At 42.9% G+C, this 23,321-nt stretch overlaps 1 protein-coding gene across 2 annotated transcripts in view; it reads left to right on the forward strand.

Moving 5' to 3' along the window:
* The window catches only part of LOC144770421 (C-Jun-amino-terminal kinase-interacting protein 4-like), a 1,040,418-nt gene that overhangs the window by 625,480 nt on the left and 391,617 nt on the right, over positions 1-23,321 (forward strand). The window contains exon 13 of one of the 2 annotated variants that reach the window (XM_078654929.1): positions 12,227-12,357. In XM_078654929.1, coding sequence (XP_078511055.1) covers positions 12,227-12,357 — 131 coding nt within the window. Of the gene's footprint in view, positions 1-12,226; positions 12,364-23,321 lie in introns of both variants that reach the window. The other variant, XM_078654928.1, reaches the window with a different exon arrangement.

Consider the following 23,321-nt stretch of genomic DNA (forward strand, 5'->3'; position numbering starts at 1 on the left):
GCTCTCCTGCATGCTGGGGGCCAGACCTGACCTACCCTTGATGGGTTAGTCTCATAGTGCTCTCTGGTCTGCACCCAACCATTGTTTCCGCAACCTGACTGTTACATTTGTCAAGGCCACTGACCTTCCTGCGTCCTTCAAACATCGTGAGACAGCGTGTGGACTTCTCCTGTGCTTCTGCATCATCACCTGAGCTCCACCTCTGAAAAGAGGTGGCATTGTGCTCCTCCTGGGCACCTCCGGATGTCTTGGACTCGTCCCCTCAACTGTCCACGGAGTTGGTATAGCCGCCGGACTTCTAAGATCCTCTATTGACATCAACGGACAGCACTTCGCACCTATGCACCTGGCTCTCTGGTGTAGGTATCCTGGTTCCCAGGGTATCCATGGGTGGGTTTGCTTTCCAACCTTCCTTGATCAAACTGGTTTCTTCGGGGTCTTTTGGGAAGGGTCCTGAAACAGTAAAATACCAACCACGACTTTACACGTGTTATCCTATGGACGTTTGATCTGATGTAACACCTCTGCACTCCGGCGCCCGGGGGGTCCCTAGCTACTTACCTTTGGTGGTTCCGTGCTTTCCCTGGCTTCTTCATCCTTGGGTGTCAGTCTCGTTTGGTTGCTCACCTCACATCCCATTATTTTAGTAAATGGTTTGTCCCTCACCCCCAATAGGGGCTAATGTGTTTTCCTATGTATACTTTCCTCTTTTAAAGTATTACTTTGTGTGTATTGAAATCTTGGGGTAGGAGATATATCCAGTAGAGTGTTACAGAAGTATTTTTCTAATACTAGTGGTGTTTTGTCTTGTGTTTTAACTTACTCACTGACTGTTGTGGTAAATGCATCCGCTTTTCACCTTCCTGGATAAGCCTTCGCTGCTCTCAAAAACTGCCACTTGAGAGCTTTCGTTATCAGGGACCACTACAACTACCAATAAGAGTTGCCTGGACTTAGTGCAGGGGGCCTCACCAAAAGGTGTACACCATATACTGAGCCAGCTTCACACAGAGATCTCCATCTAGGTCTATGGCTATTTGCTCATCAGTCAGAGATTACTCACCTACTCTGATTACTCCCGCAAGTGGGTCTCCAATAGGAGACTGCCTTACCTTTAACAAGATGATAATAAGATGCGTACTAAAATTAAACATTGATATCCCTACTTCTACTGCATCATCTTCTGTGATTTTTTAGACTTTATATCACAGAACACCTGCTCAACCATGGCTTTCCTCTGTTCCTGGCCTACTAGAACCTGTGATGCAGTTATTCATTGCACCTGCTGATGTCTGCTCCATCTTGACTTCTCCAAAAAAATACAAACCACATGACCCGGATCCACTGTTCCTCAGTGCGGACCATCCTCCAGATTCGGTTATTGTAGCAGCAAGAAAGTCCCATGCTGTTGTTCCTTCCTCTTCCATGCCACCAGACAAGGAAAGCAAACAAGTAGTTGCTCTGGTGGTGGTAAAGTGTGGAACATTTGCATCTACAAAGAAAGTAGCTAGTGCTTCCTTTCTTTGGAAGGTATAATAGGTTCCTGTGGGATTGATTAAACAGATTTGTTGAGAAATTCCAAAAAGAGGACAGACCAGATTTCCAAAAGATCTTAAACAAAGGTGGTCCGGTATTAAATCAGATAAGTGAAGCAGCTGATACATCGGGTCTTGCTGCTCATGGATATTGTCATGGAATTTGTGCACATAGTTCATCTTGGCTCACATTGAACGGTCTTAAACCAGAGGCTCTACATTGAATTTTAAATTTACAATTTTCAATGAACACTCTTTGGTTCTCATGCAGATGATGAGATGTCCAAAATGAAAACAGAGATGTATACTTTGACGGTTGTTGGTCTAGAGGAACGAAAAGAATATCATAGGAGGTACGAGGGGTTTGGGGGAATGGGGTAAGTATTACCAAACATCTGGAAGAGTTTTGCATAGTAACAGCAGACAAATGGGTCTTAAATATTGTTCAGAATTGATATTCATTTAAATTCAGGTCTCCTCCTCCTCCTTTAAATCCACCAATCAAAACATCGGCTTTTCCGAGAGACCGACTGCAAAAAGAAGCATGAGGTTCCTCATCACCAGAGAGGACTGGGGATTTATTGGTGGGAAAGAAAAGACTGAAACAAGAATTCAGACCCATTCTAGATATGCGAATACTCAACAAGTACATAAAGAAAGAAAAATTCTGGAGGTTGGCATTACACTAAATTTATCAACAACTACATCAAGGAGACTGGATGTGTTCAGTAGATCTCCAAGATGCCTACTTTCACATTCCAATAGCAGCAAGGCATAAAAAGTTCCATAGATTTAAAGTAGAATCTCATCATTACCAATACAGGGTCCTACCTTTCAAACAAAAATTTGCTCCACGAATGTTCGCAAAATGTATGCCCGCTGTTGCAACTCATCTAAGGAAACAAAAGATTTTCATTAAACCTAACCTGGACGATTGGTTAATGAAGGGTATGTCTCCAGCGGAGACAAAGAAACATACGTCTGTCTCAAAATGCTGAACAAGCTGTGTCTTCAAGTAAACCTCAAAGACGACAACCTGTCCAGTCGAAAAGATACAATATCCGGGAGCAATACTGGATACCCAATCTGAAAGACTGTATCCTTTGGAGGTGAGGTTCTTATCAATCAATCTGAAATGTTACAATCTCTTACAGACTCGCCATCAACAGCGAGACAGATTGCATCCCTACTAGGTTCGATGGCATCTTCATCTTTCTAGTTCCACATGCATGATTGCACATGAGGACCCTGCAGCAATCCTTATAAGACCAGTGGAATCAGCTATTGGACCATTGAGAAGAGAAACTGATTCTGTCACAAGAGGCAATACAATCTCCCCCATGGTGGAAACAGCCAAAGAACCTCTTGGAAGGAGTACCATTCCATTGGCTTCTGCCAACTTCGAGCATTGATCACAGATGCCTCTCTCCTGTGATGGGGAGCTTATATGGGACACTTGCAAACCCAAGGGATTTGATCTGGAAAAAAAGACTTATATCAGTCTTCTAGAATTGAGAGCTGTTCATCTGGCCCGGAAAGCTTTTCTTCCTTCAATAACAATGGATTCCTTTCTCGTTCAGACTGACAATACAACAATGCACTACTTGGACAAGCAAGGACAGACTCGCTCTCGACCTCTCTTTTGAGGTGCGAACAATACGGAAATGACTAATAGCCAGAAATCTAATCATAAAAGCCATCCATCTTCCAGGGATTCAGGATATATAAGCAGATTCACTCAGTCTGGTATTTCAGGAAAATCACGACTGGGTTCTAACCGATGAAGTCTTACAAGACATTATCCAGGACTGGATATATCCGCAAATAGATTTGATTGCAGACGCAAGCAACAAAACATGCAGAGGCTTCGCATCCAGATACTTCTAACCAGGGTTGAAAGGGTATGCCCCTTTGATAAAATGGTCAGAGAAGTTTCTCTACACATTTCCCCCAATTCCTCTCATTCTGACAGTAATACATTCAACTCTACAGGTCCAGCACCAGGATAATAATGATAGTACCGGAATGTTCTAGTCAGTGGATGTTCACTGTTCTTCTTCACCTATGAGAATGACCACACAAGAGATTATCGTGCAGACATGATCTCTTCTTTAAGTTCAGGGAAAAGATACTACACCCCAAACTTCCAGCACTGAATTAGACAGCTTGGATCCTGAATTCCTGTGCTATGGTCATTTAGGCCTGCCAAGATTAAATGGGCTTTTCAAGAGAGGCTAAAAGAACTTCCACAAGAAAATAATATGCCTTTAAGTGGAAGAGGATTTAGTTATGGTGCATTCAAAGCAGACACAATCCAATCTTGTGTCAGGAATACGTTGTTCTATCCTACCTTCTTCATTTAGCAATGTTAGGTTACAGTTTTCTTCCATTAATGTGCATCTTCAGGCTATAACAGCCTATAGAAAATCTCCATCACAAATGTCTTTCCTTAAAATTCCTTCAAGACTTCTTAGAAGGGCTTAAAAGATTCCCTCCAATTAAGTCACCATCCCCTCCTTGGGGAACTTAACGTTGTTCTCTCCATGTTAATGGTTCGCCCATTTGGACCTATTCATTCAGTCTCTTTGCAGCATCTGTAATGGAAAGCGGTTCTCCAAGTAGCCATCACTTCAGCACACTGAGTGAGTGAAATTCAAGCGTTATACTCTGTAGAACCGTACAACGTCTTTCATAGTCTTAGAGTGATGATGAAAACTCATCCAAGTTGTCTACCTAAGGTAGATTCAGGCTTCCATGTTAATCAAATCATTTCATTACCAACCTTCTTCCCTAGTCCATCTACTTCAACTGAAAGGTCTTTACACACTCTTGAGTTCTGAAGTTCTACCTAGGTAAAACCCAAGACATTAGGAAATCAGATCACCTCTTTAATAGTTATGGCCCAGTGAGAGCAGGTTTGGCTTAATCAAAACAGACGGTCTCTTGTTGGATTGTTTCCTAAATACTTGTCTCATACCAACTAGCTAATAAAATCCTTACCAAGTAGACCTAAAGCACATTCTACAAGAGGGAAGGCTGCAACTGTAGTTCTTCTTAGCTGCATTTCTGAAATATGCAAAGCTGCTACATAGAGATCTGTGCAAATCTTTACTAGACATTGTCTAGATCATGGGTACTTGCAAACATTTCCCCAGGGGCCAAAAAGTTAGGTCTGTGATATTACTGAGAGCAGCATTGATGGGGTGTGAGGGTTTGGAGGGGTGGGGGAAATGTCTGTTTCCTGTGGAATGGGCTTTTCATTTTATTTAGTGCTTTTGAGTATTGATGAGGACCCCCCTAGAAGAGACAGGCATAGGTCTGCATGCCCCATTCCCGCAAGCAGGGTGCACAGTTGCCAGTTTTCCTTTTTTTAATGAATAATTCTGAATCGTTTTGCTTACGTCCAGGAATTCCGGAGCACTCTTGGTGAAAAAATTGGCGAAAGACCCAGTATAACATATCGGAAAACACCTTTAAGCTGGTCAAAAGCCATTTGGTATCAAACACAAAGAAAAACTGCCTCATGGAACAACAAGGGTTCATACACTGCACTAAATGCAAAGCATGTAAAATTGGGAAGAACATAAGAGAGGTGAAGGACTTCATGGGAAAAACCTTCTACATTAACGAAAGAATCGCATGTGAATCTACATATGTAGTCTGTGATTGAGTGTCATTGTGAACTCCGCTACATAGGGAGCACTATATGTCCCCTTAAGAAGAGAATTTAGGAACATCTTCAAGTCATTCAAAATAGAGACCTGAACTATGCCATTGCAAAGCACCTGAATTCTCACCCAAACAGAAAATGGCAAGATATCAAGTACTTTGGCCTAGTGACTGTCCCCAAAAATGAAACAGAACCCTGAAGTTTAGAAGCTAAAAGAACAATGCTAAAGAGTGCAGGGTATGTGGACGCCGAAGAAAGAAAAAAAGAATGCATCTTACATCAGAAAATTCTCATCCAAACAGAAAATGGCAAGATATCAAGTACTTTGGTCTAGTGACTGTCCCCAAAAATGAAACAGAACCCTGAAGTTAAGATGTCTTGAGTCCAGAGTGATAATCATATTCAACACCAAGACTTCTTAAAGTACAGACTAGGGATTCTGACATGCACAGCGCACTTCCCGCCATGGGTGAGGAAAGACTGCATTAAGACCTGCAGGCTATGTAACTCTAACAATAGCGACATCCTTCACGTAACCTGTCTATGTGAAGACCTGCAACAAGCATGCCCATTGCCCATTGCTTCTTTAAAATCAATTTAAGCAAAGAGGGATTGGCACCAGAAGGCCTGAATCCATCAAATACGCAATTAAACTGCAGATTTGTGAAATTCTTGAGTGGCTGAACAGAGAATGTCAAAACTGGTGGAAAATACTACAGACGCAGGCCGAGCAGCAGATGGACAATAGGACTAAATGACATCTTATTGAACATGTCTGTCTAGCACCAGTGCGACATCGCGGAGCAAGCAGAGCCCATGGGGCAAACACAGTATATGGCTGAACAGGACGAGACCTTTTTAACACAGAGACCAGCACTATCCTGCAGATAGTGTAGAAATGTGCTCTATCCGGCTTTGCTGAGTTTCTTTTTAATTCAAAGGAATTTCCTATTTCATTACCTATTTTAAGTGTTTGTTAATGATGTTTTAAGAAACTTTGAAATCTGTGTTGCAATGGTTTTAATTAACTATGCAAATAAAATGAACTTAAACATATTCAAGACCAAGATCCCACATGGCCTCAATGAAGATGAGGAATTGTACATCCATTTGTGAAAAGTGACGCCAACTGACAGAGTTTACCGCCCAAGGAACATGTAAATGAACTGTGAACATCAAGCAGCATATTGAATTAAAAACTGGTATGGATCGCTTAAAATGGTGCAAAACCAACAGATAAACAATCCTTAAAACATATAGCACTTAGCTTTTAGTAATGACAGTCATTTACTAGATAAGAAGTGTAAGAAAAACAAACATGGACAAGGCATATACATAAGAACATACACAATGGACTCAATGAATTGTAGAAGCTTTATTGAATAAACAAGTGCAGAATGAAGTGCACGTAGAGCACTAAGGAGCAACATAACGGGGGGAAGACCTGTACACTATTTGGTGAATATTAATGCACTGAGCAGGGTTAAACTGGGGAAAACCTGCGCAACACCGGAAAAAACAATGCACTATGCGACGCAGAGTGAACCAGTAGTGGATGCCTTAAACACCATGAACGAAGGATTATGTGACTAAACAAGGATTGTCAATAAAGCACTATTGAAACAACAGCAAAGGAACAATAAGATTCCGAACAAGGATATATATTTGGGTTTGGAACATGTCAAAGAAATGCAAAATAGTGCAGCACAAAAATAGCGAAACTGCAGGACTTTAAGCTTTGAAATTGCAACATGCGGCATTAACTGTGGCAGAAACTGCCATTGTTTAATTAATTTGTAACAAACAAACGAGTAATTGTATATATGGAACAATACATGTACCATAGAGGCAAGAAATGGGTTAACACTATACATTTTAAAATGGAGAATGGACTCACATTACCGTGAGGAAGACCCGTGTGAGTTGAAACGCGTTGGTGGTGATTGATGGTGTTTAATGGCACATTTGCCATAAATATTTAAAATATTGATTCCCTTGGAGTGCGGTGATTTCCAGCGTGGAAAATTTTGTGGAGTCACAAGTAAACAAGGGGGAGTCCATCCTCGACACCGGCACCATCTATGCAAAAAGCGCATTCCTCCGAACTGTTTGTTGGCAAATATATATATATATCACGGGCACTTGATGCTCGAAACGCGTTAACTGGAAAGGTTGGATTAAAAAACATCTTCTTACCTGAAGCCGCTGGGTCAGTTTCTTCATTTCGCCTGTGTGGTAGTAATGAGGAGTTCTGTGATGAATAAATATATATATATATATATATATATATATATATATATATATATATATATATATATATATATATATACATATATACATATATATATATATATTTATACAAAAAAGGAGAGAACTCTGGGTAGTTCTCAAGTTTTGGTGGAAAGCAGCTCCTGTTAGAGCACTGTCAACACCAGTGGTGCCCTCAGGTCGCGGTGCGAGCAGCGGCTCGGTGGTGGCGTCAGATGGCATCATCAGTGAGTCCAGGGTCGCGGTGCGAGATGAAGGCGGTGCTCGTCACGATGCTGGCAGGTCACAGTACAAGCAGCGGCGTCGTAGTTGCTGAAGCGTTGTCGACGGCTGATGAACTAGAGTCGATGGCGCTGCCGTCCGTAGGCCAAGGCTGGGGTGCAGGATGAGGGCGATGCATCATGTAACTTTACGAGCAGTGCCCTTAAACCACGGTGCAAGCAGCAGCTTTGATTTCAGTGTGGAGTGTCGTCGGGGATACCACAGCGTCGTCGTGAAGCAAGGCAGTGCGGAGTGCGGTGCCACAGGTCGCGGTGGGAGCAACGGCTCGGTGGCGGCATCAACAGGCATCATCGGTGAGACCAGGGTCACATTGCGGCGTTGCAGTGGTGCCCTCTGCGGTGCTTTCAGGACACTGAGTCGGCAGTGGTGTCGTAGACGTCGTCGTGTTGCAGCACAAAATGCACAGTCCCCAATGCTGAGGGCAGAAGAGCTTGAAGTCTTTGCTGTTCCTGAGACTTCTTGAACAGGGGGCAAGCTCTACCTCAAGCTCTTTGAGAAACTCACAAAAGTAGATTGCAGAAAGTTCAGTCCAGTCCTTTCACTGCCCAAGACAGAAGCAGCCACTGCAGGCCAACACAGTAAAGCACACACCAAAGTGGTAGTCCCTCCTCACAGCTTCTCCAGCTCTTCGTCTTGGCAGTCTTCTTGATCCAAAAGAGTTCTAAAGTTCAGGCGTCTGGACCCCAATATTTATATCCCGAAATCCTTTGATCTCTTAGGCAGAGAGTGTATGTACCCATCCAGAACCAGTTCTGCCTTCTCTGGTGTTATTTCCTGGCAGGGGGTGGACACGGCATTGTCAGAGGCAGACCAGGCTCTTTGAGGTGCAAGGAAATCTCCTCCCCCTTCCCCCATTGCATCCCAGGTCTATTCAGCCCTTTCCTGACCCTACCTAGACTATCTGGAGCCACTCCTGCTCCCCAGCCTTCTGTCATCCAAAGCCCAGACAGGCAATCCACAAACCAATAGAGCCACACGGGATGACTGAGCAAGAAATACCTACTTTCTAAAAGTGGTATTTTCAAGCACAGACTGTAAAAAATCACCTTCACTAAAAGATGCATCTTTAGATTATGAGTTCAGGCATACTAAACTTTATTTTCCCACCTAGTTCCCAGGGCCAGTTATGTTTATAAGATGTTATAAACAAACTTCCCATTCTGTTCCATGGGGAACAGATAGCCTTGCAATAGTGAAAAACAAAATGGGCTGTAATTTAATATCAGGACGTGCCACATACACCAGGGCATGTCCTACCTTTCACATACACTGCACCCTGCCCACGGGGTACCTGGGGGCCTACCTTAGGGATGACTGACATAGAAAAGGGAAGGTTTAGGACCTGGCAAGTGGGTGCACTTGCCACGTTGACATGGCAGTTACAAACTGCGTGCAGACTCTGCAATTGCAGGTCTGAGTTACCTTTTTAGGGCTACTCACGTGGGTGGCACAATCAGTGCTGCAGGCCCTCTAGTAGCATTTGATTTACAGGCCCTGGCACACGGCACACTCAGTGCACTTTACTAGGGACTAACAAGTAAACCAAAAACCCAATCCTGAAAAAAAACAAAAAAACACACACACACACACACACACACTGTGGTACCTGTAGTACTGATGCACTGGGCATCCTACAGGGTACCTAAGGCAGCGAATCCCATTCCGTGCTGTCTTTTCGGGGGCGGAGCCGGCTTTCACCTGACAGGAGGGGAAGAGGTACTTAAACCAGCATGATTACCCGCCTACTGCAACCACCATTTGGCGCTGACGAAGGCTCATAATGCCGAAATGCATCCGCCCTGAACTTTGGTGTTTGTGGCAATAAAAGACCCCTCTACAGAATCCCCTCTGTGGCCTCTTCTTCTTGCTGCTGTTGGAGAGGATAATATATATATATATATATATATATATATATATTCAGCAAGCAGAAGGAAGGGGTCACTCGAAGAAATCAGGAGAAAGGTCTAATGGAGAGCAGAACTGGCATAATGCATTTCGGCTAAATTGCCTTCCTCAGATGCCTCTGCCCAGTAAAACACGCAGCTGCGCTTCCGCTTTTAAATCGTCCTGCACTCCGCCCCCATTCCGGAGCTTCTATCAATAAAGAAGGCAGATTATTCACCCGCGTGGACCTTTCCATCTTTGGGTGGAATGTTATATATATATATATATATATTCACTCATCAGTGATGTCATTTGAGATGTCATCAGTGATGTTATCAGTGATGTCACTGACCATGTCATGAATGATGTAATATGTGACATCATCAGCAGTGGATTGCGGGTGCGCGATATATAGTTAGTGCAACTAACTATATATGGAATTTCATTGGTTTTATGTCAATAAAATGTCCAGCTAACTATATATGGTCTCTAACCTATGGTTTTTTCAGTGAATTTTCAAGGTTTTGTAAATGCAAATTCCTAACTATATATGGTCTATAACCTATGGTTTTTTCAGTGAATTTCATTGTTTTTTTAAAAGCTAATATCTATAGCTGTAAAATATATTCTTTATTACGTGACGTATCACGTAGCCACGTGAGACGCCTCATGACGCGTCGCATAACCGTGACGTATCGGCTCTGCAGCGCAAACAAAACCCGTAACGTAAGCGTGCCGGAGCACGCTTACAGATATATATATTTGTTTTAACCTTAATTAGACAAAATCTACACGTGCACATATCTTGAGGCCTCGCAAAGGCACATCAAACAAACAGTCCCTACAATTTTGCCAAGTTTGCTGGAAATCTATTCCCTTAATTTTTTTTTTACTGTTTCTCTTGGTTTTTCCCTTGTTACGCTTACCGGGACGCTACCCGGTACGCGAACTGGACGCTCCAAAAACACAAGATGGCGGACTCCCGTTACGCTGCCGGTTAGCTGCCCGGTTCGCGTACCGGGAAGCGCCTCTACCGCGAAAAATCGCGGGGCACTTTAATATCCCCCTCATCAATCCTAGGGGGTCAGGAGTGGTCTACCTTACCCCCTTTCCTTCATTTCCCCCTTCGTTTTTCACCACATCTTGTCTCTCGATCGTACCGAGAGACAAGATGGCGGCCGCTCCGGACTGTTTAGAATGTTGACAGACACCGGAGAGCCAATCAGCTTCGCTTCGCGAAGTTCCGTTACGCGTCAGGTACGCGAACCGGGGCGCTAACCGGAGCGCTGTCACAGATATGTATATTTTTTTAAACGTTAATTTCTCAAAATCCACTGGAGCACATATATTGAGACATAGCAAAGGCACGTCGGGCAAGCCATATCTACAATTTTGCCAAGTTTCATGTAAATCTATTCAGCTGTTCGAGCTAAAAGTGAGTCCAACCGCCCTATGGAAAAATGAATGGGGAAAACGCGTTTTGGGACCCCCCTTTTTTCTTGGCCCCCCCTTGACGAAACCCCTCCAAATTTTCAGGGGCTGCTCAGCCAATTCCGTCCACAAACGCCAAAGTTATTAGACATAGAATTTTCAGAAATCCCATAGAGAAAAAATCCTAACTATATATACCCACTGGCTATCGCCAGTAGGTAATATATATATATATATATATATATATATATATATATATATATATATATATATATATATATATATATATATATATACACACACATTTTAAGAGTGCTCCAGAATTCCCACACGTGTGCAAAACTATTCAGTGCTTATGACTTTGATGTGAATTACAGGTAAACAACCTTTCCTTCTTGGATAACAAGAATGATTGGGCGAATGATCTAAATAATAATATCTCAATTGAAATGTTCTACTGAACTTAATATGGGGGAAAAACTTCAGAACTATGTGATTACTAGTACTGTCATTTCTCATTAATGTTGCTAATTTTCTGATGTAAGATGCATTCTTTTTTTCTTTCTTCGGCGTCCACATACCCTGCACTCTTTAGCATTGTTCTTTTAGCTTCTAAATTACTCTCTGGGGGCCTTCCTACAGTAACAAGTTCACAATTATTTGCAAATGTTTGAAAATAACATTGTTTTAAGCCTGAGAAAGAGAATGTGGTGCTAGGTTCCACGTTACTCCTATTCTGTGAATTCTCCCATTAGCAAAACCGCCCCTCATCCACCATACAGAAACATAACACTGTCTTAATTATTCATTAGAAAAAGGAAAAACTGGCAACTGATCACCCTGCTTGCGGGAATGGGGCATGCCCTTATAAGCATGTATGCCTGATAATGGTTACACACATCTTTATATTGTAGCTATAGAAGCATTTTCGTACTGGGAGGCAACTGTACCAACAAATTGATGATACTAACGAGCCTGTGGACTAGGAGTGTAGTAGTATAGGAGTATTAGGAGTAATGCGGTCTCCTTAAAGGTAACTTTATCCTTACCAATTGCAAGGAAATGTTTTTGTATGTATGATGCCCTCTGTATGACATAAGAGTTTTCATTCAAACTTGGAGGTCTCATCTTATTACCCTTTGCTTTTTTTGACCAGGCAGATGTGCCAGCAGCCCAGCGCAAGAGGTTCACTCGGTCTGAGATGGCACGTGTGCTCATGGAGAGGAACCAGTATAAAGAACGGTTGATGGAACTTCAGGATGCAGTGCGCAGGACAGAAATGCTCAGGTTTGGGTACTGACTTTAAACTGGAAAACTAGGATTGAGGTCTGCAACCGTGGGGTTGCTATACATAAAGTTTCATACTTTACTTAAATGCTATGTTTACATACATTTGTATCTTTAACATTTGAGGAAACACACCAAGTAACTACAACGCACAGTCCTCAGATGTACAAACTTCGCAAAAGTGAAGTCTTCAAAATACAAAGGGAAATCACTTTTAGTCCACTGATGGCAATCATTCGAATCCTTCCTGTGTGGATAGGCACAACACATTGCCTCAATGTGGTGAATAAGTTATCTTTTCACATTAACTGAACTGTCCATTATTACAGAACTATTCTACCTGATTTGGAGGTCATCAGCATAATCTATTAATCCAAATGTTGTAAAGCCTCTAATTTAACATTTAACCTGCTATTTTTTCCTCAGCCTATTTAGACAAAAATATCAAAAATCCAGTTACTGTTTGTTGCTATAATGTGCGCGAGAAACATGATCTACTCCGGCATCTTCCTTGGAGTCTGATTCCAGACATTTGTGTGTGGTAAATGTATATACAGGTCTCTGTGGAGCTGCTTTACATATCTCTGAAATAGGAACATGTCTCAACAGAGCTGCAACAACAGTTTTTAGCTTTAGTTTAATATGCTTTAGGTCTCCCAGGGAAAGATTTGCTTGCTAATTAGTAAAAAGCGTAAAATATGAAATACTATCTATCTTGAAGTGGCTTGTTTTGTCGTTGATATACCAGTAGATACAGGACAGTAATTTTCTAAACAGATGATCAGATCAACACTATCAATGTCGGTGTCCGGTACAGTATCAGTGAGACCTGAATAGTATATTGCTAAGGGTTCTCGCCGACAAATGTAATTCCTGCATTTTAGCAAAACATTTTACTGGATCATTCATTCATTAACTAAATCTTTATTTCGGTTTATAAAACCATAAAAGATGCGCAATAAACATTTTATATATGTTTGATTTTAAAAGCATGATTTAAAATTTAAGACATTCTTTTGATATTGAAAATAACACAGACAATGAAAATGTTACGATTAAAATGTAATAAAAAGATACTATGCTTCTAATCCTTTATAGGTAAAACCACAGGAGAATAAGTTTAAGAGTCGTGACAGCAACCAAAGTGCAGATTATTTGAAAGTGCATGTAGACAAAATGGAACAAAACGAGATCAGTTCGTTCAGACCACTACCCATTTTCAAAGAGCAAGTGCAAAAATAAGAAAGTACATGCTGGAAATTACAGCTACACTTTAAAACATAAACATTTCAAACCTTTTTTCTCTCTCAATATACCCACAGCAAATAAGAATCTACTGATACTAAATCAATTTTCTGTAAGGTATTAGTTTTTAGTATTCTAACTGCTTCAGAACAAGACCTAGTTCCCAGGTTTCGACAAATGGGTTTAATCTATTTATGCCTTGGCATGGCATATACAAGGCAAAAGAATAAGATATGTAATGCATTTTCTGGTGAATTGTGTTGACATAAGACACAGCAGTCATCATTATTAGTCACATCAGTCTTTGACCCCATTTTGCTGTGTTAGAATTAATTTGCAGTATACCACAGCTAAATTTTATGTACAGTGTTATTGCCAACTGGGGCTGTACCTCATACAGGTATTGTTCAAAAACAGGGAATGGGTTTATAAGCAGGAACTGAGACGTTAATTTGCCTGTTTCTCGGTCGTGGGAAACACTATTCAATATAAACGCCCAGAAAGCCGTTTTCAATGTCTCTTTGGCTGTTGCTGTCAGTAGAATAAGAGTTTCCCAAAAGTGCTTTAGCCCAAGTTTATCAAAATATGTATGCACATGCTTAACCCACTGGAGAGTGTTATTTTTGTCTAACCCTAGGATCTCCTTTAACCCTTCCTTGTAACTAGCTAGTTCTGTTGTAATCCATATTCGTACCCAAAACAACAAAGGACTCAATATGTCCTGATGGTCAATGTGTTTTATATCCAAGTCCATAACAATGGGTATGATATGTGTTTGCACATGAAGACGTAGCAGCAATCTAAAAAACGTATTTTCTTGCCTGGCAAATGTGTTCCTACAGCTAGCCCCCCCCTATATTTCTGCACCGACTAGGGATGCTGCTTGTACCCTGTATTTATATACTTCAAGTGCGGGGGACACTGCCTTTGTGATGCTATTCCAGTGTTTTTTTTATTATTGGTATGGAGTTTTGACTCAAGATAGTCTTACTTTTTTCCAAATGTGGATGGCAGGTCATTTTGGTGTCTAGTGTTATGCCTAGTTAGTTAAAAAGTGTCACATATTCTAGTTTTTGTTTTTGGACAGTTATATTGTTCTTGAATAATCTGTGTGGATTGACTGCCATATATTTTGTTTTGCTAGAGTTAATTTCTAGGCCCTTGGAATCGCAATAAACACTAAAAGAATCGAATAGCTCTTTAAGGCCCTTCGGGGTCTGCGACACTAAAATAGTGTTGTCCGTAAATAAAAGAGCGGGTACTGGCACCCCACCTAACTTTGGTGAGTCAAGTGTACATCCCAAAAGGTAATTCGGAGCATCATTTGAAAATAAGTGTGGTGCCAGTACACAGTCCTGCCTTACACCTCTCTGTATGGGGGATTGCCTCAGTAAGCTCTCCCCTTGGACCCCATCTAACCTTTGCATATGCCTTGAAATGGCTTGTATTATCGTTGATATACCAGTAATACAGGACAGTTATTTTCTAAATAGATGATCAGATCAACAATATCAGTGTCGGTGTCCGGTACAGTATCAGTGGGACCTGAATAGTCCATTGCTAAGGGTTCCCAGCGACAAATGTAATTCCTGCATTTTAGCAAAACATTTTACTGAATCACTATTGCTGTAAAAATAAACAGGCTTGTTCAACCTCATGAAAGACTTACTATAATACGCCCTTAGCTGCATCTCCCCCTTTTCTTATTCACACCTGGAAGATTTAAGTGGTACATCTAGCCAACTTTTCACCAGTGGCCAGCAACCTCAGAGGAAACTCAATGGATTTGCATGGAAAGATTAAAACTCCTTCCTCTGACACCCAGTATGCTGGGGTTTCATTGGTTCTATTAAACAAAAAGCTTGATTTAAGATTTAAGACTATACATAGGGAGCTGGGAGCTGTAGGAAGCATTAGACTTTACAGAACCAGCAGGTGAATGTATTTTGGTGGCGGAGGAGCTACTTACCTGCCTATACTTGAAGGGAGGCGGGACTGAGAAATGCATACGCTGTAGTGATGGGCGCTGACAAGGGCACTTCCACACGCCTGAAATGCATACGCCACCACTATTCTGCTCCACGCCATTAATTCTCTGTGCCTGATGAATAAAGCTTCCCTCAAGGAATTCCCTCTGGACCCCAGCCTGTTTTCTTCGGAGGGAGGTGTTGTGCCATACAATTTTGCGGCGGCCAGTGGCGCAATATGGGTTCCCTGCCGCATAAGGACCCGGATTACACTGGCATTGCTTCGCTGCATGTTTTCTGAGTCGAGGGATCGACTAATCCGGTGATCACCACAACGCTTGGAATGGGCCTAGGAGGTCCGAGGTATTCACCTCCAGAAGCCCGCGCGCACTGCACATGGGGCCCCTGTTCGGTAATTTTCTGAGCCTAGTGATAGCGGCGGACCGAGGGGAAGCAATGTGACTTTGGACGCAGTGCGGGGAGCACAGTGCTTCAGCCCGTTTGGAAGATTCTGCTCCATCATTGACATTTGTTCATCCTCCATTTCAACACCCCGAGTGCTCACCAGGGAGCATTCTGGGAGCTGTAGGAAGCATTACACTTTACAGAACCAGCAGGTGAATGTATTTTGGTGGGGGAGGAGCTACTTACCTGCCTATACTTGAAGGGAGGCGGGACTGAGAAATGCATACGCTGTAGTGATGGGCGCTGACAAGGGCACTTCCACACGCCTGAAATGCATACGCCGCCACTATTCTGCTCCTCGCCATTAATTCTCTGTGCCTGATGAATAAAGCTTCCCTGAAGGAATCCCCTCTGGATCCCAGCCTGTTTTCTTCGGAGGGAGGTGTCGTGCCATACAATTTTGCACCAGCCAGTGGCACAATATGGGTGTCCCTGCCGCATAAGGACCCGGATTACGCTGGCATTGCTTCGCTGCATGTTTTCTGAGTCGAGGAATCGACTAATCCGGTGACCACCACAACGCTTGGAATGGGCCTAAGAGGTCCGAGGTATTCACCTTGGGAGGCCCGCGTGTACTGCACATTGGGCCCCTGTTCGGTAATTTTCTGAGCCTAGTGGTAGCGGGGGACCGAGGGGACCCGAGGGGAAGCAATGTGACTTTGGACGCAGTGCGGGGAGAACAGTGCTCCAGCCCGTTTGGAAGATTCTGCTCCATCATTGACATTTGTTCATCCTCCATTTCACCACCCCGAGTGCTCACCACGGAGCATTCTGGGAGCTGCAGGAAGCATTAGACTTTACAGAACAAGCAGGTGAATGTATTGTGGTGGGGGAGGAGCTACTTACCCGCCTATACTTGAAGAGAGGCGGGACTGAGAAATGCATACGCTGTAGTGATGGGCGCTGATGAGGGCACTTCCACACGCCCGAAATGCATATGCCGCCACTATTCTGCTCCTCGCCATTAATTCTCTGTGCCTGATGAATAAAGCTTCCCTCAAGGAATTCCCTCTGGACCCCAGCCTGTTTTCTTCGGAGGGAGGTGTTGTTATATATATATATCATATAGCACTTTAAAAGGGTCACCTCTCCTGCTCAGCGCTTGTCATGTGATCAAGGCCCTTCGCGGGCTGAAACGCGTAATGGTCGGTGTGGTGTTTGGGCTACAATAAACAATATTGCACCATCATTGGGTTTGTCTTGTCTTTTGCTGAACTGCTGCCAAGACGTCTTCTGCCTCATATATATATATATATTACCTACTGGCGGTCGCCAGTAGGTATATATAGTTAGGATTTTTTCTCTATGGGATTTTTGAAAATTCTATGTCTAATAACTTTGGCGTTTGTGGACGGAATTGGCTGAAATTTTCAGGAAAATGGAACATTTTGTTTCTGAGCAGCCCCTGAAAATTTGGGGGGGTTTCGTCAAGGGGGGGCCGAGAAAAAAGGGGGGTCCCAAAACGTGTTTTTAACATTGAGTTTCCCATAGGGCGGTTGGCCTCACTTTTAGCCCGAACGGCTGAATGGATTTGCACGAAACTTTGCCTTTGCTAGGTCTCAATATATGTGCTTCAGTGGATTTTGAGAAATTAACGTTCAAAAAAAGATATATATCTGTAACAGCGGACCGGGCAGCGCTCCGGTTCGCGGACTTTTCGCGGTACGGAGCTTTGTGAAGCGAAGCCGATTGGTTCTCCGGCGTCTGTGAACATTCCAAACAGTCCGTAGCGGCCGCCATCTTGTCTCTCGGTAGGATCGAGAGACAAGAGGAGGCCAAAGCGAAGGGGCAAATGACCATAAGGGGGCATAGTAGATCCTTCCTGACCTCTTAGGTTTGATGTACCATTTTGCCAAGTTTGGTGTAATTCCGTTCAGCCATTCAGGCTGTAGACGTATGTAAATGTCCTATGGAAAATTGCATGGGGAAAACACATTTGAAAGTGTTGAAATTTAGAACCAATTAAAATGTTACTTTGGTTTTGTATTTGTGTGTGATGAAAGTTAATTGGTTATGTATATATCTCAAATGAGAGGAAACCACAGCCATTTTGTGATACTACTGTCTGAGGTACATTTGTGAGGAATTTTTGGTGGTGAATTTCTGGTGTTTGATTTACACAGTACTAACACTTCTCCTACTTTTAAAAAGGTGAGTTGTTAATTTGTAAGGGGAACTATGTTGTACACTTGAAGATGATTTGAAAAATGTTTTCTGTTATTTATTTGCAGTCCTTCTGTTATACTAAATACTTGATAAAGTTAGTTTTATATTATGTATTACTAAAAACGATAAATGAAAGTGATTATTTTTTTCTGCAATTTACAGCAAGCAATTTCAAAATAAAATGGCTCACAATGAAGAGACCGTGGCAATTTCTTTTGAATTGTCCACTACATTGATTGAAATTGACAGCACCAATAATGAAATATTGTCACAAGGAGGAGATGACTTGAATGATTCCACTACATTGATTGAAATTGACAGCACCAATAATGAAATATTGTCACAAGGAGGAGATGACTTGAATGATTTTTTTGATCAATCTGTTGATGGCGAATTTATCGAATGTTTGGAGACCATAGAGTTACAAGAATCATCATTGCAGACTTTTAATGAGGAGATTCCAGATGAGATGATTGAAGAGGAAATTACTGATGAGGACATGTTACTAGTTCTTTCAAATTTAGAAAATTCAGAAGAATAAATTTATATTTAGAAATCAAAAATTGTTTGAGACATTATTCATTTTTATTTTTAATTTATGAGGTTGTAGCGAAGTGATTGTAGTATAAAATGAGACTTATAGTATAGAGTGCAACATTTTTATGTTACATGGTAAGTTTACTCATATTTACTTCCCTTCTCCCACTATATTATCTCCAATGTGTATTTGACATCTCTTCTTCATCTCCGGCCTCCTTTCTCTCACTGTGTGTCTCTGATGCATCTTATCGCTGCTATTTTGTGTAATTACAGAAGAGAGTAAAATAAAATAGTTTGGAACGTGAAAAGGGGGCAAAGTAGAGTACCCCTCACCCCCTAGGCCTTCTCAGGCGGTCCCAAAAGGATCAGTTTATGCTTTCCTGAGAGATTATGGTATGAGTTCCATATACCACAATAATTTGCATTACAACATGCAAGATATATATCTCCTATTACCAACTTTTGGAGATATTCGCGCTAAGCGCGAATATCTCCAAAAAGTAACACCTGCCCTGAGCAGTTCTTAGCCATGTTATCCAATGGGAGGTGGATAACATGGCTAAGAGCATTAGCTCGGTAATGCATGAATATCGCTGAGTTTTCAGCGATATTAATGCATTGCGGTCGTTTTTTATCGCATTTGCGATAAACCTTGATAATAGCAAGGTTTATCTTCGATAATTTCTGACGATGCTTAGCGGTAAAAAATTCGTTGGTAAGCATCGTTAGCGATAAATATCGCTTAACTTTGGTAATATGCACCAACGTCTGTTACCGTTCGATTCGAAGGAAATGAGGAAGTGTTGAAATAATTGTTTGTGCCATCTTGCCTTTTTTGAAATGCCACACTTTTGTCGTGCACGGCAGCCATTTTAGATGCCTTGACCAGACCCACTCTCTGCACGCTGTCGATTCGTAGCATGGCTCCCCACCCTCGCAAGCATCTTCCCCAGGCACTGGTCACCCCCGCTCTCTGTGTTATGCATGGGCAATAAACCTCTCCCCATCTGCGCTGCTCTCCCCTGAGAATCACACTCTGTGCCCGCCCGACACCTCCCTTTCGCCCTATTCACTACCGCACCCTCTGACACTCCTCTTCCTCTGTGTCCGATTGTCCAGGCTATCAGCTAGCCCTGCAGATGTAGTTTATGGCCCCAGCTGTAAAGAATCACCCCTCTTCAAAGGAGTTATAGTAGATCAAGGCCCACACCCGATGAGATCCGTCACACCACACGTGTTCCTACTATCTGAAAACCATCCTGTATTGTGATTGGGGAGGGGACCGAGCCTGAAGCGGAAGATTCCAGGGATGACTCTTTGTACATCAAAGTTTTTACATTTATGTGTCACATTAAAAATATATAGCACTCCAACAAAGTAGTAGGATTATAAAACTTTAATAACTTATAAATATATACAACAAAACAAAAACAGTAAAAACATTTAAACAACGAAGAGACCGTGGCAATTTCTTTTGAATTATCCAATACATTTATTGAAATTGACAGCACCAATAATGAAATTTTCTCACAAGGAGGAGATGACTTGAATGATTTTTTTGATCAATCTCTTGATGGCGAATTTATCGAATGTTTGGAGACCATAGAGTTACAAGAATCATCATTGCAGACTTTTCATGAGGAAATTCCTGATGAGGACATGTTACTAGTTCTTTCAAATTATGAAAATTCAGAAGATGTTGCCTGGGGGTGGGTCGTCAGTAGCAGTCTGTTGTGCGAATAGTTCCAAGGCAGCAGAACGCGCATAAATCTAGATGGCACGAAGGTGATGTCTAGTAAGTTGCCGCCCAGCAAATAACGGCGTGGGGCGCCGCGGGGGTGAGTGAGTCCAGTAGGCACCACAGGTATTCTTACTGGCATTGCAGAATTACTGCTGGGGACAATGCCTGTGCTGTAGCAGGGTCACAGCAGAAACAAAAAGGATTCTGTTGAAGATGTTGTTGGTTTTCAATTTGAAAACAGTTCTGGTGTCAACTGCTATGCTAATGTAGTGGTTAATGTTTTGTTTTCTCTAGAAAATGTAAAAGAGGGGGAGGCAGTCCAAAGTTCTGGTAAAAGGGCAAAGGAAAGGATCGGTGGTTTGAACTATCAGTCAAAAAGGGGAGGGGGTGCAACAATTTTTCCTACCGGGTCACAGTGTGCTTTCACCAGAACTGAGGTTTGCAGGATTCTAGTAATTCAAAGTGAGGCTGGCGCCAGCATGGGAGCGCCGACGTCCCGCGGATACAGTTTCGTCACTCCACGGGCGATCATGGCAGTCATTCCCCATCGGGGGGGTCTGCGGGGGTCGGAGACTCCCGCGGCTCCTCTAGAATCTTCAAGGTCGTGGAGGACTACTGTGGTGGAGTCAACCAGTGACCGGGCCATTTCTTTATGCTGGGCCCGCTCTTGCCAGGTCGATCGCCATTTTGAGAGTTCGGTAGCTACTGGCGATCGCGGGGTCAAATGAGCGGACGGGCTCCACCCTGCCGGGCGAGACGTTGCAGCATCGCCACAGTGGAAGAACCCTTTTCCGGGCACCTGGAGCGCTGAGGGTGCAGGTGGGAAGCCTCCACTGGGGAGGCGGGAGAGGCCTGTTCGCACCGTCTCTCCCTCCCAGTGCACCCCACGGCGTCTCGCTTGAGATTTGTTATGGCCGGACCAGGTGATGAGGACGAGGGGGGGGGGGGGTCGGAGGCATGTGCAAGACATCCCCCCCAGTGTTGTCAAAGCCATTATTCAAGAAAGAAGAAGTGTCCCGTCCGTCTTCGGGCCGGGCTTCCGGTGGATGTCGGCCGGACGCCCCTTGCTCTGGCCCCATGAACGGGTTCCTTGGTTTATCGGCTGCAGCCGGATCCCATCGGCCCCGGCCGTTGGTGGCCGGACTGGTAGAGAATGTGGCGGGACTACCTGAAACTGTCAAGGGCCACCGCGGCCGGACTGGGAGAGAGAGGGGAGGGTCGAGGACACGGACATTCCCCCCCCTGCAACTCTCCAGCGTTGTCAATCCCCCTGGCCGGGTCCCGCTGGCCTCGGCCTCGGCCTCTCCTCCGACTACACCCTACGTGATGATCTCCGAGGCGTGGCAGCAGGACCCGCCTTATATGTGTTGCTTCCGGCTGGGCGTAGCCGAAAACCTGTTGCCCTTTGGAAGTTTCTAGAATGGGGCGGATGTCTGCTGACTTCTATCTTTCCCAGTTTGCCGTTATTTGGCCGTGGCAGGCGGTGGGACAGACACGTTTTGGGGCAGTGAGGGGCGATGTTTTCAGGTTTCTTATTACGGGCTTACTTCTAACGTTTCTTGTTTCTAGGACAATAATAGGTTTTATCATTACGTATTGTTATCGTTTCTTTGTTTGTTATTTAATAAAAAGTTCATCAGTGGCCTACTGATTTTCGTTTTCCTATTCTTTTCTTTCCAGGTTGTTTCATGCTAAAGTTTCTGTTAACAGGATACAGTGATCACTTCGTTATTATTGCATATGTCCTTTTCACTAGGGGTGCTCTCTTGTTGGGCCAGATATCTCTAGTAAATGGTCCGGGTGAAACAGGTGCATCAATCAGTGGGGAGTAGATAGGCATGACAGATTACAACGGGGGAGAAAGGTCCGCATTACCTACCCTTTCACTACTTGCAAAGATTTTCCTACGTTTATTTGCAAACAGGGAATACCTCCAAAAAGAACTAATTCCCAAACAGTCAATGTTCGGACAATCAATCAATCAATGAGGAATGAAATAGGTACGACGTGTTAAAGGCTTGCGTTACCTACCCTTCACTATCTGCAAAGGGAGAGAGAATATTCCTATTCTTCCTTGTTTGCAGGCAGAGAAGATCCTTAAGAGAACCAACTTCGAACAATTCAATGCTCGATTCAAACAATCAACAAGGGGTACTGTGAACACAAATGAACGCCGCTTATGTACATACACATTGCTATTTTCAACAGGTTGTTCCTAATGTTTCTATTTTAGCGAGGTCAAAAAGAGATCCCATTAGTGGCCTACTGATTTTGCTCGATTCCTTTTGTTTTTTTACACGATTTTTCGCTATCTGCAAAGACTAAACAGAGTATTGCGACTCTGTGCTTGTTTGTAAATAGAGAATGAACCAAAGAGAACAATCAATCAAATGGAGAGAGAAGCAGGCACGACGGATTACAACGGGGGCAAAGGCCTGCGTTAACTACCCTTCACTATCTGCAAAGAGAGAGTACTCCTAATAGAAATGAGGGGTGGGGGGCAACATTCAAAGCAGATCAGTGTGCATAAACACGAAAATGTTTTTACTTACCACGTACTTGACATTCGACAGCTTATGATATTTGCTATTAAAAAACCATTGAAATTCACTGAAAAAATCATAGGTTATAGACCATATATAGTTAGGAATTAGCATTTACAAAACCTTGAAAATTCACTGAAAAAACCATAGGTTATAGACCATATATAGTTAGGAATTAGCATTTACAAAACCTTGAAAATTCACTGAAAAAACCATAGGTTAGAGACCATATATAGTTAGCTGGACATTTTATTGACATAAAACCAATGAAATTCCATATATAGTTAGTTGCACTAA

The sequence above is a fragment of the Lissotriton helveticus genome, chromosome 7 (genome assembly GCF_964261635.1).
Source record: "Lissotriton helveticus chromosome 7, aLisHel1.1, whole genome shotgun sequence".
NCBI lineage: Eukaryota > Metazoa > Chordata > Amphibia > Caudata > Salamandridae > Lissotriton > Lissotriton helveticus.